We start from the raw sequence: 16,806 nt of genomic DNA on the forward strand, positions 1-16,806 counted from the left end.
ACTGTTTTTTATTAATATCATTACACTTTATTTGCTCTGTTTTATTTTGTGAAACCTTACTACATATATGGAATAACCGTTTTATAAAAGCAATAAACCCCGTGAAGCCGTGGTTTACAGTGAATTTATAACAGCTATGGGGAGACGCGAAGCGGAGTCTTGGGGCTTATTGCTTTAATTATATATATATACACAGAGGCGGACAGTAACTAAGTACATTTACTTAAGTTTTGTACTTAAGTACACTTTTTGAGTATATGCACTTTACTTGAGTATTATTTTTTCTGGGAACTTATGACTTTAATTTCACTACATTTGAAAGACAAATATTGTACACTACATTTCTATCAAGGTCCTCGAAGTAGAAAGTCATTATGTAGCAGCTTTGAAAGTCAGTGGGTGATTTTTTTCTTCTCTAAAACGTGGCTTTCTTATTTTCAGACAGTTTATCAGTAATCACTCTTGTGGGGCTACATGAAGTGATTTCCCAGGATTTTTTGAGCACTGATCAGTTGCAAATGTGATATTTATTTATAACAATTCAATAATAAGAAGTTAATATTGTGGTATATATTAGACACAATATTGTCTGATTTTGCTAAATTGTGTACGTGAAAATATTACCTATAAAGCCACAGAAGAACTGTTGTGCATCTCCGAATAAAACACAAGTACAGCGAGAGTGATTAGACAGCATTTAAAAATTTTTTTGATGTCAAATAAGTCTTGCTGTTTTGCTTTTTTGTTAAAGCAGTGTTGCTGTAGTAAAGTTATACAGCTACAGTTGTGTTGCTGGGTTTTAAAGCAGGTTTGATTTTGTTTCTTCCTTATCACCCTGTATTTACAGGATTTCACTGTCCACTCTGTTCAAATGTGGATGAATGGCTACACATAGATGTGTGCACACACTGTCAGAGCTGTGTGAGATCACTACCATCCTGCTTTTGTGGGGGTGGGTAGGGGTGTTAAATATTTATTTATTTATATATTTCCTATTTCCTATATATTCACCTGTCGCCAAATAGCAAATCATTGTTCATAGCCTATTGGCTGTCTATGAAAAAACATATACGCCTCACGCAAACTTCCTTTTTCAATAGGAAACATGTCAACAAAGGACAGAAAGCTGCAGTCATCAAGAGACTTCAAAGAGACTGGCTGTAGCGGTTTCTCTCTCCTACAAAAAAGTCTTTCTCACACTCCCAGCAGAGAAAGAGACCGAAAATGAAAAAATAAAAAATTAAAATATGGAAAGGACGATGTGCACATGCTAATATCTCATTTGGATAATGAGGCAGAAGCTTAGTAGGAGCTGAAAAGTGGAAGTCATTTCCTGTAGAGAGCAGAGCAGGCCTGACTTCACACTCCATCAGTCCAGCACACTCAAAACTCGCCCAGGTGCTCACCCGCCGAGACTCGTGGGACGCGGCAGTGCTTGCCCGCGGCTGGGAGGCAAAGACCCCCCGACACGCAGCTTTGAGCTTGCTTTTCAATCGCCTTGACAGTCACGTTGTCCTTGTGGTGAGAGTTTAATGATACACAAAATCCACATGTACGTCCTGCGGAGGGATGAATTATGCATCAGGCAGCGTGTGGGAGCTCACAGTGTCATATCAGTCCGACTGAGACCGATTCCGCAATGACAAGCAAGACAAACAAATTTCACATCGCTGGAGGGATGTCACACTAAGCAAGACGTTAAAATGCCTCATCAGGGTGGTACTCAGAAAGAAGGAGAGGCAGGGAGAGGATGACATAGAGAGACGGAGACAAGGAAACAAGAAATAAGTGGAAGTCATAAGGAATGAGGTTAAATTCAGGTGAGATTAAGAAATAAGCAAATCTGAAATGAAAACCAATCCTATTTGCTTGCTTAATACACATTCCTTGTCTTATTGTGATCAAATTAGATCTTATATCACTCATTTTGAATATGATTAGATGTTTTCCAGAAGTTAAATGAGTTATAAACACATTTACAAGAAAAACAAAATATTGGAAAGAACAAACATTTTGAGATATTATGCAAGTAACAATTATGAAAAGGAAAGTTGCAATTGTGTGATATACAGTAACAATTGTGAGATACAGTATAAAGTTGAAATTATGAGATATGAAACTGAAATTATGAGATATGTGAGATATACAATCATAATTATGAGAAATAGTCCCAGTTCGAGATGAAATTGTAATTTGGATAAATACATTTGCAACTTTGAAAAATAAATATCAATTTTGGAAGTCAGTCACAATTATGAGTAATAAAGTAAAAATTATGATATATGAAGCTGAAATGATGAGATATAGAGTCACAATTTATGAGCTAGTCCCATTTGTGAGATAAAATTGCAATTAGGAGAAATAAAGTCGAAACTGAAAAATGCAGTTAAAATTATGAGAGACAATCACAATTATGAATGATAAAGTAACAATTCTGAAATATGAAGCTGAAATATGAAGTCACAATTATGAGAAATAGTCCTATTTGTGAAATAAAATTGCAATTAGGAGAAAAAAAAATAATAAAGTTGAAATTATAAGAAAATAAATTGTGAAAAATAAAGTCATAACGGTGAGATAAACATTGAGAAATAATGTTGCATTTGTAAAATATAAATTTGCAATTTTAAGATATTAAGAACCAATTTATTTTTACCTTTAGGTAGACATATGCATTTATTAAGAACATAAATAGGGCCAAGTCTATCTCTCCCGCTGTCCTCCTCAAGGACCATAAGAACAGCAGGAATCATAATTCCTCGTATCTGTGACCAGCTCTACACTCACTGGGATTTGTATAATTGGAGTTTTGTATGGCGAATCAGCCCTTTGCTTCGAATCGCAGTGTGAACAAATTTCAAATCAAGCCTGTGTGATATGAGCGGAGGCTATCAATATATTAAAAGCCCTGACGTTTTCATGCAAATGAAATGCCTCTCAAATGACTTCTTATCAATTCATATCCCAAGCTATCTCTTGCCTTTCCTTTGTGTCGTGTTTCACTTTTTCTGTGCCGTTTTGCTGTCTGCCGCTCTCTTCCTCTTCATCCTTCACATTTTGCTCCCTTGTCAAGCCTGGGAGGACATAATATGTGACAGGAGCGAAAGAAGAGGAGGGAGACGCCAGACCTTGACTCAGCCACTTATATAAAAGCCAGTAAACACCCTTCGTCACCCCGTCCCTACATCCACCCTCATGCCTCAAGGACTCGATTACGTTTCCATTTTATTCAATGGTCTCAAACAGATCCCAATATTGGGTCCACTCAAGCGTTTCTTCCAGTGACAAGTATTCCTTTATTTATTTATACTTTTGTTGGTGTGGCTATGTTTTATTCATCTCATTTTCACCTTGTTGTGGGCATTTTTCTAACCTCCCTCTGTCTTTTTTTCTCTCCTTCTGGTTCTCCCTCTCATTTTGAGCTTCATTTTCTGGTCGTGGTGTGAGGGATTGCTTGCTCAGGAGAGCGTGAACAGTTGTCAGCGGCGTGTAGCGGCACTAAGCTAAGCGGTCTTGGCTTTTTAAACGGAGGGGAGGTAAGTCACCAATGCCACATTAACCCATGTTGTGCAACACGTCTACAAACAGGTGACATTCCTGACCCGTATGAGAGATCAGAGAGTCAATAAGTAGTTTTAAATGGATGCGCACCCAGAAATGAAAACTGTCATGATTTGCTCGCCCTTATGTGATTCTAAACTAGTGCCCTATGGTTTCTGCGACGGAAATGGAATTCACAGTAATGTAGAATAGCATGGGTTTTGTCACATTTTGGATGAATAAATCAAAAGTAGGGCTGTACACTTAATCAAATCGCCATATGGACTAGTGTCTGTGAATATTAAAGCATGTTCTGAGCATCTCTGTGTGAATGAGTGGCGCGGTTTTGTCCACTGCACACATATTCAAGCACATGTGATGCTCTAGGCATTTTTAGTGTCTGTGGTCTCAAAATATGAAGACATGAACACATGAAATTCATTTCCAGAGCTGCTCTGAGAGTGACTTCACCAGCACTTCACCATTTAATTTGATAAACCTATAGTCAGATAAAAGCACAGACGCACAGAAGGTTTTCAAGACAACCCGTCAAAGTAAACGTTCAGTGTAATTCGATGAAACTTTTTTAGAATACATTTGTATTAATCCATAAATCCTGAAAAAATAAAACAACAGCATTTCTGAAAATAAATAAATGAATGAATGAATAGACACTTCATAGGGCTCTATTATTGTAAAAATTGTAATACATTGTTACATTGTTAAATCTGTATTAACTCAATTGATTAGACATGCTTTTTGATTACTCAAAATTGTATTAAACCATTACAATGGAACCCAGAATAATAAAATTTGGAGGAAAATAATGGCCGTAAAAATACAATTTGTGTTAAACTGTTAATAAATCATAGTTCAATTCTATGGGTTGCATTATTTCAATTAATTAAACATGCTTTTTGATTACTAAAAAATGTAATTTAACCATTAAAAACGATTGGTTTTCTCACATCTAAGAACAGACAGGGTTAAAACAGTCATATTACTGTTTATTGAGTAGTTCTGAGGGTGAGATAAGCAAAAGAGACAGAGGAAAATACAGAAAGAGAAGACAGAAAGAATCAAGAGAAAGCAGATGGAAAGAACCACACACTCGCCTCGCCCTCTTCTCTTTCTCAGGAGTGATAATGAGATAATTACGGGACCATCTTACACCACTCATTCTTTCTCGCTGTTCACACACAGATGAGACTAGCGGTCTCCAACACTTCCCACACAAAAAAAAACTGAACACACAGTTTGGAAAGACTAAAGTAGTCAGCACATAAATCTCCTCATTCATTTCTTGAATTACATATCCCCACGGTTCTTCTGATTAAGGCATCTCTTGAAGTTTGAGAGACCGCTTCCTCCAATTTTAGACTTCAAGCAATTTCAATAGACAAAGATGAAGGAAATGCATGTCATAGGAAATATACAAATAATGCAAATGAGTCTGACGTTGGGGGAAGGAGAAGCGGGAAAAAAAATCCAGAGGAAAAGATAACAAATTAGGCAATTTATAGATGGTAGAAATATTTTAGTATATATATATATTTTTAATAAACTTCAAGTTCTCACCAGTCTAATGTTTTAATTACAATATCTGTTGGTCAAAGAAAATATCAGATATTTTTGTGTTACTTTTTACACTGCTGTTTAATTACTTTTTTAATATAATTTACTTGTTTTATGTATTATTATTTTGCTGACATTCAGGTAAGTTATTGATTCATTAAATAATTAAAAATAGAAAGATTTAGGGGCAAGTTGTCACTGATGTAATGTGCTAATTACAATATCTGTTGGCCAAAACAAAGGTTTAATATTTTCGTTACATTTTACACTGCTTTTCATTACTTGTTTTGTTTTTCAAAATGTATTATTATTATTATTAATGTTGCTCAAAACAAGTGTTTGATATTTTTGTATCCTACCAGTTTCATCACTTGTTTTGTTTTTCATAATTGTTTTATTTACTTTTTTAATTATTATTTTGCTGATATCCTGGTAAGTTCTTGTGTATTTTTTGCAAACATAAAAGTCAGGGCAAGTTATCAACAGTGCCATTTATTAATTACATATGTTTGTATGTTACCTTTTACACTGCTGTTTCACTATTCGCTTTGTGTTCCATTTTATGTATTTATTTGTAACCCCATATCCAAAGCATGATGTGAAAAAGCAATATAAGTTTTTGCTTATGGTTTTGTTTCTTCATCTTCAATATTTCTAGAGTTTATTGTAAAATCTCAAAATCCTTCCCCTTATAACTGTACATTAAATATAAAATATATTATCGATTGACTGCGATTGTCTCACACTCAGTGTGTCGATGAAAACTTGGTTGAAGGTCTCTGCACACTTTTTCATCCGAAATTTTTGCATGTTGAAAAATAAATACGACCTCACGTTGTGTCAATCACGTTTACACACTGCCTCCGAAACTTTCGTCCGTCATAAAAAAATTTGGACCAGGTTCGATTTTCTGCGTTTTCGCATACGCAGCAAGCATTTTGATAGGAAAAGATGACGAATATGAAAAAACTGATAAAAACGCATATGAAAATTTCGGACTCAGTGTGCAAGGACCTTAAGACTTGCTGTAACAGGCTATTTAATGCCGTTCACAAAAGGTCAACATGTTCAATGAACTGAATCGTTTTTCCTGAGAAGTAATGCTGGACATGTTTAACAGTGTAATACCCTTCAAAGTTTATGTCTACATTCAACAATAAACCTACATTGTGTAAAAAAGCACAATAACTACCCTACTGACAGTTTTTTTTTACCCTTATTGTGACATTAGGGAAACCGCTAGCACAGTTAGGTGGCCTGAAAACGAACCTAGCCTTAAATTGTTTAACACTCCTCATGCATTCAACTTCAGCTATAAAGCATTCACTCCACTTATCTTCAAATCGCCAGAGAGTAAGAGAGGGAGAGATAGTTAGCATGAGAGATAAGATGAAAGATTCAGTTCTGAAGAGCTTTGTCAAAGCACTACTGTTAATCTACAGCGCATGAGACAAGCGATCAAACACCTTGACAAATTACGGCTCCTCTGAGCTATTTAAAAGGGTATCGTCCACTGAAGCAGAATTTTAATCAAGATGCTCTGGGGTGGGTCAGGGTATTTGAGATTCAACCCAGTATATCTAGTGGAATCTACTACACCCGGTTTGTAGATTTCCATTCAATTGTGTGCAGCGTAACCACGTTTGACGAGGTGAATTTCAATGGAGCCAGATGTTTATTACTCCATTTCTGGGCAGCGAATGCGGTCATTGCATGCATGCAGAGCACAGGTCATATGGAATGCATTAGTGGCCACAGGGTTTGGGTAAATGTTCACCAGTACGAAAGATGGCTACTGCATAGTCACTTGTGTTCTTGTGTTTTTATTTGGAGGACACCTCATTTTGCATTCTGCCCTGCTGAATGCTAAGTATAATCCAGTCAGATGCAGAGCAAAAAATAAAAAATCTGCCTCAGCAAGGCCTGTCCATAGCAGTTCCATAGCAAGAAGAGAGATTGCGTTTGAAGTTTATGAAGCATCAGCACATGCTTTAACTGAGCCTTCCAATGCTAATGCCAATTCAATCCAGCACACACAGAGAGAGAGAGAGAGAAAGAGAGAGAGAGAAAGAGGGGGGGAGGGGGGCACAGAAAGAGAGATAGAGAGACTATTAGAAGGGACTCTTCATTTTAATGCAAATTTACTCATAGTTTTTGTCTTTTTGTTGAAAAGAAATCTATCATATTATTAAATATTACTACATTTTAAAAGAACTGTTTTCTATTTTAATATATTTCATTATTGTAATTTATTTTTCAGCAACCATTACTCCAGTCTTTAGTGTCATATGATTTGGTGAAACAGTTCTTATTATTAACAATGTTGAAACCGTGATACACCACCATTTAAAATTTGGGGAAAGAAAGATTAGATTTTTATTAAAAAAAAAGAAAAATAAAAGGATGCAATAAATTGTTTGGAATTGACAGTAAATATATGTTTAATGTTATAAAACATTTCAATTTCAGTCATCAAAAAATCCTGAAAAATAAAACACTGATCATAATATTATTAATAATAATAATAATAACTTAATACGACGATACTAGGAGAAAGAACCAATCAAGTTAGAGATTACTAATAATTAATAAATAAAATTTAATTAAATAAAATGAATTAATAATTAAACACCAAATCAGAATGGTTTCTTATGGTTATCTTATGGTTTCTTATTAGAATGGTTTCTGAAGGATCATGTGACACTGAAGACTGGATTCATGGATGCTGAAAATCCAGCTTTGCCACCACAGAAATAAATTAAGTTTAAAATATATTGACATATAAAACAGTTATTTTAAATTCTAAGAATAGCTCACAATATTACTGTTTATACTGTATTTTTCATCAAATAAATGCAGCCTGGGTGATCATACACACTAAAAAATGCTGGGTTGTTTCAGCCCAATGTTGGGTCAAATATGGACTAACCCAACTGTTGGGTTAAATTTTGGTTACATTTTTAAATTAGCTTTTTAACCCAACAGTTGGGTTAGTCCATATTTGACCCAACATTGGGTTGAAACAACCCAACATTTTTTAGAGTGTACTTCTTAAAACATTTAAACATCTTTAATTATTCTAAACATTTGACCAGTAGTGTAGATATTAATGCAAACTTATATTTGAGATATTATATTAAGATATTATGCTTAAGATATATTCATTATTATCTTTAAGATATTGAACATTACTGAATCGTTTAAAATCATTTTATTGTCATTATGACAAATCTTTCATCTCATCTTTAATTAATGTTGCCGAAAACAACGAAACAACGTCAACACGTTGTTTGCTGACTGGATTAACACTGGTAGAGAGAGGGGGAAAAAAGTGTGGGTCACACGCAAAATAAACAGAAAGCACGAATGAGAAAGAGAGTGCAGCTGTTGAAGAGTTGAGATTCTCTCTCTTTGAGATCTCCACAGCTTCATCTTCACAATGTCATCATCTCTTCCACACAGTCTCGCAGCTGTTGAAAGCTCCTGCAAAGGCGTGCCAGCCTCGCCACGTGCTTCACACACAAACCTCTCCTTCTCCCAGGTGCAGGCAGGGAAACAATGGACAACCGCTTATGCATTTCACAAGAAACCGCGGCAGAGACGTGTTGCTCGGCGTAAGCTGCGCCCCCTCTGGCACAGACGCTGTCTTTGCCGTTCCTCCGACGCTGTGATACTGGGGAAGCTGGTCACGTGGAGGCTTCAGCTCTCGCACTCTTTCAGGGGCGATGTGTGTTGAACTGAATGAGCGCAGAACACTGTTTTACAGTGTTTGAGTGGGCTGCTTTTGCCAGAGGTGTCACTTCCACTTTTACTATGAGAATGAGGCTGTAATAGCCCATATGTGCTCTTCCGTGGAGAGGTTTCCCTCTAGCCATGATAAGGACAGATGGAAAAACCTTATTAGCATCTCGTTTGGCCATGCAGGCTGCGGTACAAAACTACAGGGACTGTAGAGCTGCGGCAGTGAAGATTTACAGACAGTCAAGGAGGGTTCGCATTGTATCCTGGACTGACTGCGATTCGATTATGCCATCTCACTTTAAAGTCAACACGAGCTGCTTGCATCCCATTTTACTTCTGCAACCTGAGTCAAGATATTCAACAATAAAAATTATGTAGCGTCTCGACCAATCTGACACACTAATTTTTATTTGATTTAACAAATCAATTATTCATTAGATTAACAAATCGTCACAGTCCCCTCACTCAATAAACTGGATGCCTGCAAAGTGTTCCATAAAATTCATTCTTTATGCCTCTTTCTGTGCTGAGTTAAACTTTAACCCTTTCCTATACCAACTGTATGTGTGTGTGTGTGTGTGTGTATGTGTATGTTAGACCAGTTTATGTGTTTATGTCGTATGTTAGACTAGTTTAAGTGTTTATGTAGTTAATAAAACTTTACTTGTATCACGCTTGACGTGTTCATTGTTTGCTCATAACCGGAGTCACTAATCATGCAGATTTACGTAACAAGCTCTGTGTAGAATTGTACAGTAAGAAGTTATTTCCCTTAACCAGGAAATTAACGTTCTTAGAATTGACAAGACAGTTGACCCTGAGTGGTCAGCTAAATATCTACAGCGGATCTAAAATATGAATAGTTAATTATAACTAGTTATGGTTAATTATTCATATTTCCTGTTGTGAGCTAAATTCGCTACAATTAGTAGGGCAGAACTTGATTTTATCCATCGGGCGTTGATTGAAATATCTGTTGCACACCAGAATGGAACCAGACGGTTGGAGGATCGAAAAGTAAGAGAGATTCGAAAAGTCAGCCAAAAAGAAAATTCATTTCAGAGGCAAAACATTTGAATACATTTAGAGAAAAAATTACAAACATTTTTATACTGATGAATCAAGCACGGTAAGATATGTAATATGTATTAAGAAAACAAACAGAGTCTATTTTGATTTCATGTTGAAGGCAAAACAACCCAGGTAAATATATATAAAAAAATGTAATTAAATAAAACACATACATACTTTACCGGTTGATTGAATGCATTACGTAATGCAAACTTTTTTTGCATTACACATTTTCTAAAATGTTATGTTTAAATATGCGAATAAGCCATTATCTAATTATATATGCTCTAATTTTCATATATCTCCAGAACAAAAATCTGAACATTGGATGAAGTAAGGTTTAAAATACTTGTTTCATTTTGTTGACATATTAGAGTCCAACAATTATAAACATTTTTGGACTGAAGAAACAAGCAGAATAAGACCAGGAATGAGCATTAGGAAAGTAATATAGGGTACATTTTGATTTCATGTTGACTTTAAAACAAAGGATTCTGCATCAACTACAGTCCTCAAAGCATTGTGCGTAGGCCGAACATCTCAGTCACGGTTATTAATGAAATACTCCCAGGAATGGGAATGAGATTAATATAGAGTCGTAAAGGGAGAACAGCTGCTGCCATGGAAGTTGTGACTACAAATAAAACTATAATGAACACATAAAAAAGGCATGATGAAATTGAAAGATTCAACACTGCAGATGAGCACAGCGTATAGAATATTTAAAACCGCATTTATGCACCACTGGTGGCACCAGACAAAATTGCAAATCACAAAACGTGTCGTTTATTGTTCAGTCAGCCAGGTAGCCTCAAACTCACACCTCTGGTTGAGCCAGAAGTCAACATGTTGAACACCACAGTGTTCACACTGCCCACAAAAATATTACCTATGTTTGTCTTGCACAAAAATGAAAAATTACATGCATATGAAACACATCACACCAACAATCTCTTAATAATTATCTTTTTGATACTTCAATATCTGTGAGCTCTCCCACAAACATAGAAAGAGAGAGACAGAGGTTCAACGACCCTGGATGGAATGATCCATCAAAGGATAGACGTTGCCCTAGAGGAGGCATCTATCATCAAATGGGCACATGCAATGCTGAAACAATCCCCAGGCATTGCCAAACAGAGGTCGGAAAGAACAAATAAGGCTTTCAGTGCATGTTCTGCTGGTGACCTTTGGAGGGTGAGAAGGAGAGAGGAGACAGCAACTTTATGAGAATTACGTTTTCTGAAGAGAAACTTCCTTCTGTACAGAAATGAGGGGACATGAACTCATATGGGAATGTTTCACAAATGAGATGTATTTAATAGCTCGATTGCTCCTCCTAAAAACAAAATGGAAGTTTCCTGCTTCCCAATTTTTTTTTTCCCTAAGAAAATGACTATAGTAATCTCACTTGCATGCTCAGAAGAGATCTCAACAATATCTCAAAATAGTCCATGATTTCCCATTCTATAAAATTAGCTACCTGTATACTACCAACATTCGTTTTCTACTTCTATTTTTGTAACCCTGTAAAGCCTGAAATGTAAAATAATGGTCTGAAATGTAATTGTTAAAAAAATGCATTTTTGGAGTATCATATTTGATTTATCAGGATTTGTATGGCTCATATAGTATTATATAAGACAATATGAAGCTTATAATCAAAGAGGGGGAAAAATATTCAGAGGCCCAAACTGAGCAAAAATAGGCAATTTGGTATAGCTGCTGATAGCAGACTAATTACATAAAATGCATACTAATATCAGCTGTCACTCCAAATAATATATCTTAGTAAGATGATATTTGAATGCTTAGTTTTATGATCAAAGCTCTGTCTTTTTCATCTTTGGGGGACAAAATATACTGTATATTATATACGATGAAGTAAGTTGCCTCAGTCTAGTAAGTGTTTGTCTTGAAATATTACTGACAAAATTAAAGTTTTTAAAAATAAGCACAGATTTTACAGCAAAAAGACGTGTACCATGACCTGAAGTGGGCAGTTTCAGAATTATACTAAAAGGCCTTTTACTTGCAATAGACAAAAATATATCTCTTGGAGAAACATCTGAGAAAAAGTTGAGACGTGTGAAATACAATAGATAAACTATATATATATATATTGACCTATTGTTGAACTCTCACCATTTCCTGCATTGCCATTTTGAAAACGATCAACATAATCTCTTCCAAAGCAGAGGAGCTCTATACATATCAGTGGCAGAAATGTTCTGCCTGCAGAATATTTTCACCACTCCTCATTCACTCCTCATTCAATATCAGCCATTCAGACTTCCATTAATGGTTTGCCCATCCCTGCGGAGCGTATCATCAAAACCTGCCACGTCACATCACCAGAAACACCAGCTGAGACGCGGTGGGACGAGGAAGGTCTGAAAGTTTACATGCAAACACACCCCACGCACACAAATAAATGCAATGACGGAGAAAAGCCGAGCTGTCGACTCCAGCATGCAAAGCTCTGCAAGTTAGAAGCTCCCTGTTGAAGCAAAGAGAGAGGCGTACAAGTTTTATCAGAACAAAACTGCAGAAGCCTCCGATCTCTTCAAATATTGGACCAAATTTGGGGTTCTGCTCAGCAATGTAGAGCAGCATCACCTCCTTTCATTATTGTCTTTTGTTCTTAATGTATTGCAAAGCTTGAGGAGTGAACTAAAGGTCTTTGATATGACAATTAGAGTGAAGGCAGAGGAACGGCTCCAGTTTGGCTCTGTTTTCGTTTGTAGTTCTTGTTTTCACCCAAATAAAGGCGGAGAAGACGGAGAAGATGTGGGAGGCGAAAGTAGCTTGGAGAAATGTGAGTTTGTTGCAAAGTGCCTGTGATCAATACTAAAGAGGCAACAAAACTGTGATGTTATTTTTGGGAGAAAATGACAAGGCGCTTTATTCTGTATCTCAGCATCTGTCTGTGTGTGAGTGAATATTGTGGCTGCTGGCAGCATATAGTCTGATGTGTGATGTGACTGTGAGAAATTAAAGAAAAGGAAATGACAGCAATTTCTTCTTCTTCACTGTCAGGTCGTACCGATAGGTAGGAGGACAACTTCCATAAATGCAGCAGTGCAAGAAAAATCATGTGCAGGCTTCAACATGCACAAAACGTATTCTGACACTAAAGTCACACTTCAAATGTTTAAATGCTCATTGCCTTATGTAATAAAATATCAAACCAAGTAGCATTTATTAAAAAAAAACAAAAAAAAACAGCACAACTACACTAAAAATTTAAAAAAAGACTGCCAAAGGAAAATTACATCTAAATTATATAAATCTTATAAAATTAAATATAATCCAATTGTATTTTATTGCCATTTCCTTTTTTCAATTTTGAAATGAACTGTAATGTATTTATTTTGTTGACAGTCCTGGCTGTAATAATAAAACAAATGCATATAATGTATGGAGAATATACATTTATAAAATATATATAAAACTGTATATATTATAAAATATTATACAATTAATATAATTTTATAATTAATTATAAAAATTAATATACTTTTCTGGAGAAAAATGAGAACAAAGAACTAGCAAAAAAAGTCTGTTTGCTTATTTATTCATTCATTATTACTTATTTTTTAAATGTATTTATTCTTCAGCGATGATCAGTGCTCCATCACATCAAAAAGTTCAAAAACCCTTGGCTTAAGTGTTCAAATACTTTTTGTAGCCACTGTATCTATGTGTTTTATGAAGAGTGTTTATCGAAATTGTTCAACTCCTATACAACTCACATATCTGGAGCTACAATCGCCTGGGCCCAGGTTAAAGCTTTCCCAGTATCAACACACGTACACGGTATCTCAGATAAACATCCACAACTTACCCGTCACGTTGACCTCTACAAGTCCAGAGCGTGTGCCAATGCTATTGGTGGCGTCGCAGACGTATGTCCCGCCGAACTCATAGGTCACCGGGCCTTTGAAGAACAGGGTGTTGTTCTTGATTTCAATGTTGTTGGGAAGTGATCCATTCAACCTGAGAAAAAACAGAGAGATAATATGGAAACAGAGTTGGCTGGGAGACAACACCAACTCACATTGGTTAAGATTGGGATGGTAGGGTAATATCAGTAGATCAGCTGTTACTATGAGGACTGATTCAATCTATTGTGTTAAAACAAACCAAACATACCAAGCATACTTCAAGAACTGCGCATCTCAAACCAACGTACGTGAAGGGTGATGCTACAAAACGACTGAACGGGCCCTTACAGGCCTGAATGTTGCCCCAGGAAAGAGGGAGTGATTTAAAATGGTGAAAACAAACAAAGACAAAAAGCAGAGATGTCACATATGGAGGGTGGTGGGGGGGGGGGGGTTGTTTTGCTGCCACTCTTTCAGTTCTGGGCTGCTGCACCTGAAGTTGGATCCCAAGTGATCAAGACAAACCGCTCAAGAAAAATGTGGAGTCTGACTTTCTATGCAGCTACCCTCACACTTTAACTGTAGTGTCCTAATTCTGGACACTTTATGGTTCAGCTGCCCTGCGAGTCTAGACCTGCCCCGTTCTTCTTCTAAAGCTCGACAGAGGACACAATCTTTGGCAGATGTTCTTGTGGCAGATGTTCTCTTTGCTTCTTATCAGATATCAGTATAACAGTGCCTCCCCAGGGACCAGGCACATTCAGATCATCGTGTTCCCACTTAACAGGTCCCTTCCTTCCATCTCAATGACACCCAATCTGCCATGTCTTTTAGGGTCTGGTTGATTGGTGGTGTTCTTTATAAGAACCTTTCAAACCTTTTAACGGTAGTGTTCTCAAAGCAAGAGACATGAGTCTATTCGCTAGTACAATAAAACATCAAAACAATGAAATGCACCATTTATTCAGGTCAACAAAGGGTGAGAGTAGAAAGCATGGTAGAAATTAGGTCAAGTCTTAGTCAGAGCAGAACAGACCATGCACAAACATTGCGAACTATAAGATGAATTATAATAAGCATAGGTTCTGATCCTATTTGGATGAGCCTCATCACATTATACACAACTGTCAATGAACATTCATTGAATACTATATTAATGTGACATAAATAGCATATTGCTACGTTGACTCCATTTTGATATTACCCAATTTGTAATATTCAGACTTGCCAAATTTGACCAAATTGTATATTCTGACTTTCTTCCCTTGATTGTTGTGATGTGAAGTAAACAGAACTAAAATAGCATCAATATTAGCCACCTTTATGCATTTCTGTTTTAAGATTTCTATAATGAATACTGACAATGTTTTAAAATGTCTGTGAATATATCATACAATTAAATCATTGTTTTAAGTATGTCTGAAGATATGAACAACCCCTAATAATAATTCTAAAATTAAACATTCTAAAATTGAATTCTTAAAGTGCATGCAGTATGAGGTTATGCTAATGGACTATAGTTTACTATGTGGATAAATTGTTAATTGTGATTATTAGTATGAACTGATTTCATTTCAGCTAGTTTCAAAATGAAACATTTCTTATTTTCATTTAATATAAGTTAATGTACTAACATAACTAAAACGGAAAAGAATATATATATATACACAACAACATTACTAAACCTTTAATTAAAATTAAAATGAAACGGGGAAAAAATAATTAATTAAAAACTATAATAGTATCAATGATGAATGAATAGGATCAATGTTACTAAAATAACACTGTATTGTGAACACAAACATGCACACTAACACTCATGATTTAACTCACTTTCAAAAGTGGATAAAATAAATTAGCAAATGCCCCTAAAAATAGCAAGAATATTTATCTCATTCAAAGAGTAGGAGTTGCTAGAAAAGCGAGAGTAAACTACATGACAACAACACAACAACATTACTAAACCTTTAACTAAAATTAAAATGAAAACGGGGAAAAAATAATTAATTAAAAACTATAATAGTATCAATGATGAATGAATAGGATCAATGTTACTAAAATAACACTGTATTGTGAACACAAACATGCACACTAACACTCATGATTTAACTCACTTTCAAAAGTGGATAAAATAAATTAGCAAATGCCCCTAAAAATAGCAAGAATATTTATCTCATTCAAAGAGTAGGAGTTGCTAGAAAAGCGAGAGGATAAACAATGGGAGAAAAGGGTAAGATAGAGAAGAATGGTGTGATTACAGAGTGGGGTGGAGGAGAAGACAGTGATGGGGAGAGACATGGGCGCCGGCATGACAGATAAGAGGGGACGGCCACAGCAGAAGTGGAGAACGGACACCAAATGTGTTCTGAAGGGTCCCCTGGGCATCATCACCGCGCTGTTGCAGAACATTTCAATCCTGAAAAACTATGGATGCACACACACACACAAGCACTAGCTGCAGTTCAATCACAAATGTGTGATTTCAATTTTTCCTTTCTCTTTGGAGTGTTACAAGCTCTTGGTGCATAAAGAAGATCTGTAAAGTTGCAAAGACTAAAGTCTCAAATCCAAAGAGATATTCTTTATAAAAGTTAAGAGTCAGCCACACCTACCTAAAACGGCTCATTCTAACACGCCCCCACATACCTACATCGCTCTGTAGGAAGATTTGCATAACGCCGCCCAAATGTTCACGCAAAGAAAAAAGGCGTAACTTTTATTCTCGCAGTAGTATTGTTGTTTCCGCCGCCACCATGTCGTGAAGACGCTGTGTGCTTCGTTGTAAAAGCGAAACTACTTTGTTTGGTCTTACAAAAGAGGACAATATCTGCTTCGTTATGCCTAGAGCTGATCCGTGCTGGTCGCTGAGGAAATACATCAACTTTCACCGTGGACAAAGCGGAGTCCAGCCCGGGGTCATCACATGTGCTTGCCACAAGTCCGCCGGACGCTCCTTCATCGAATCCGCCGGCCGTGCCATTCTCAAGCCCGC

At 36.3% G+C, this 16,806-nt stretch overlaps 1 protein-coding gene across 1 annotated transcript in view; it reads right to left on the minus strand.

Annotated features, from left to right (window-relative positions):
* Nucleotides 1-16,806, minus strand: part of LOC107561861 (nectin-1-like) — a 148,358-nt gene that overhangs the window by 25,382 nt on the left and 106,170 nt on the right. Inside the window, exon 5 of the mRNA XM_016246376.1 lies at nucleotides 13,775-13,926. Within this exon, the coding sequence (XP_016101862.1) occupies nucleotides 13,775-13,926 (152 nt within the window). The remainder of the gene's footprint in view (nucleotides 1-13,774; nucleotides 13,927-16,806) is intronic.

Source organism: Sinocyclocheilus grahami, unplaced genomic scaffold (genome assembly GCF_001515645.1).
Source record: "Sinocyclocheilus grahami isolate Dianchi unplaced genomic scaffold, SAMN03320097.WGS_v1.1 scaffold795.1, whole genome shotgun sequence".
NCBI classification, from domain to species: domain Eukaryota; kingdom Metazoa; phylum Chordata; class Actinopteri; order Cypriniformes; family Cyprinidae; genus Sinocyclocheilus; species Sinocyclocheilus grahami.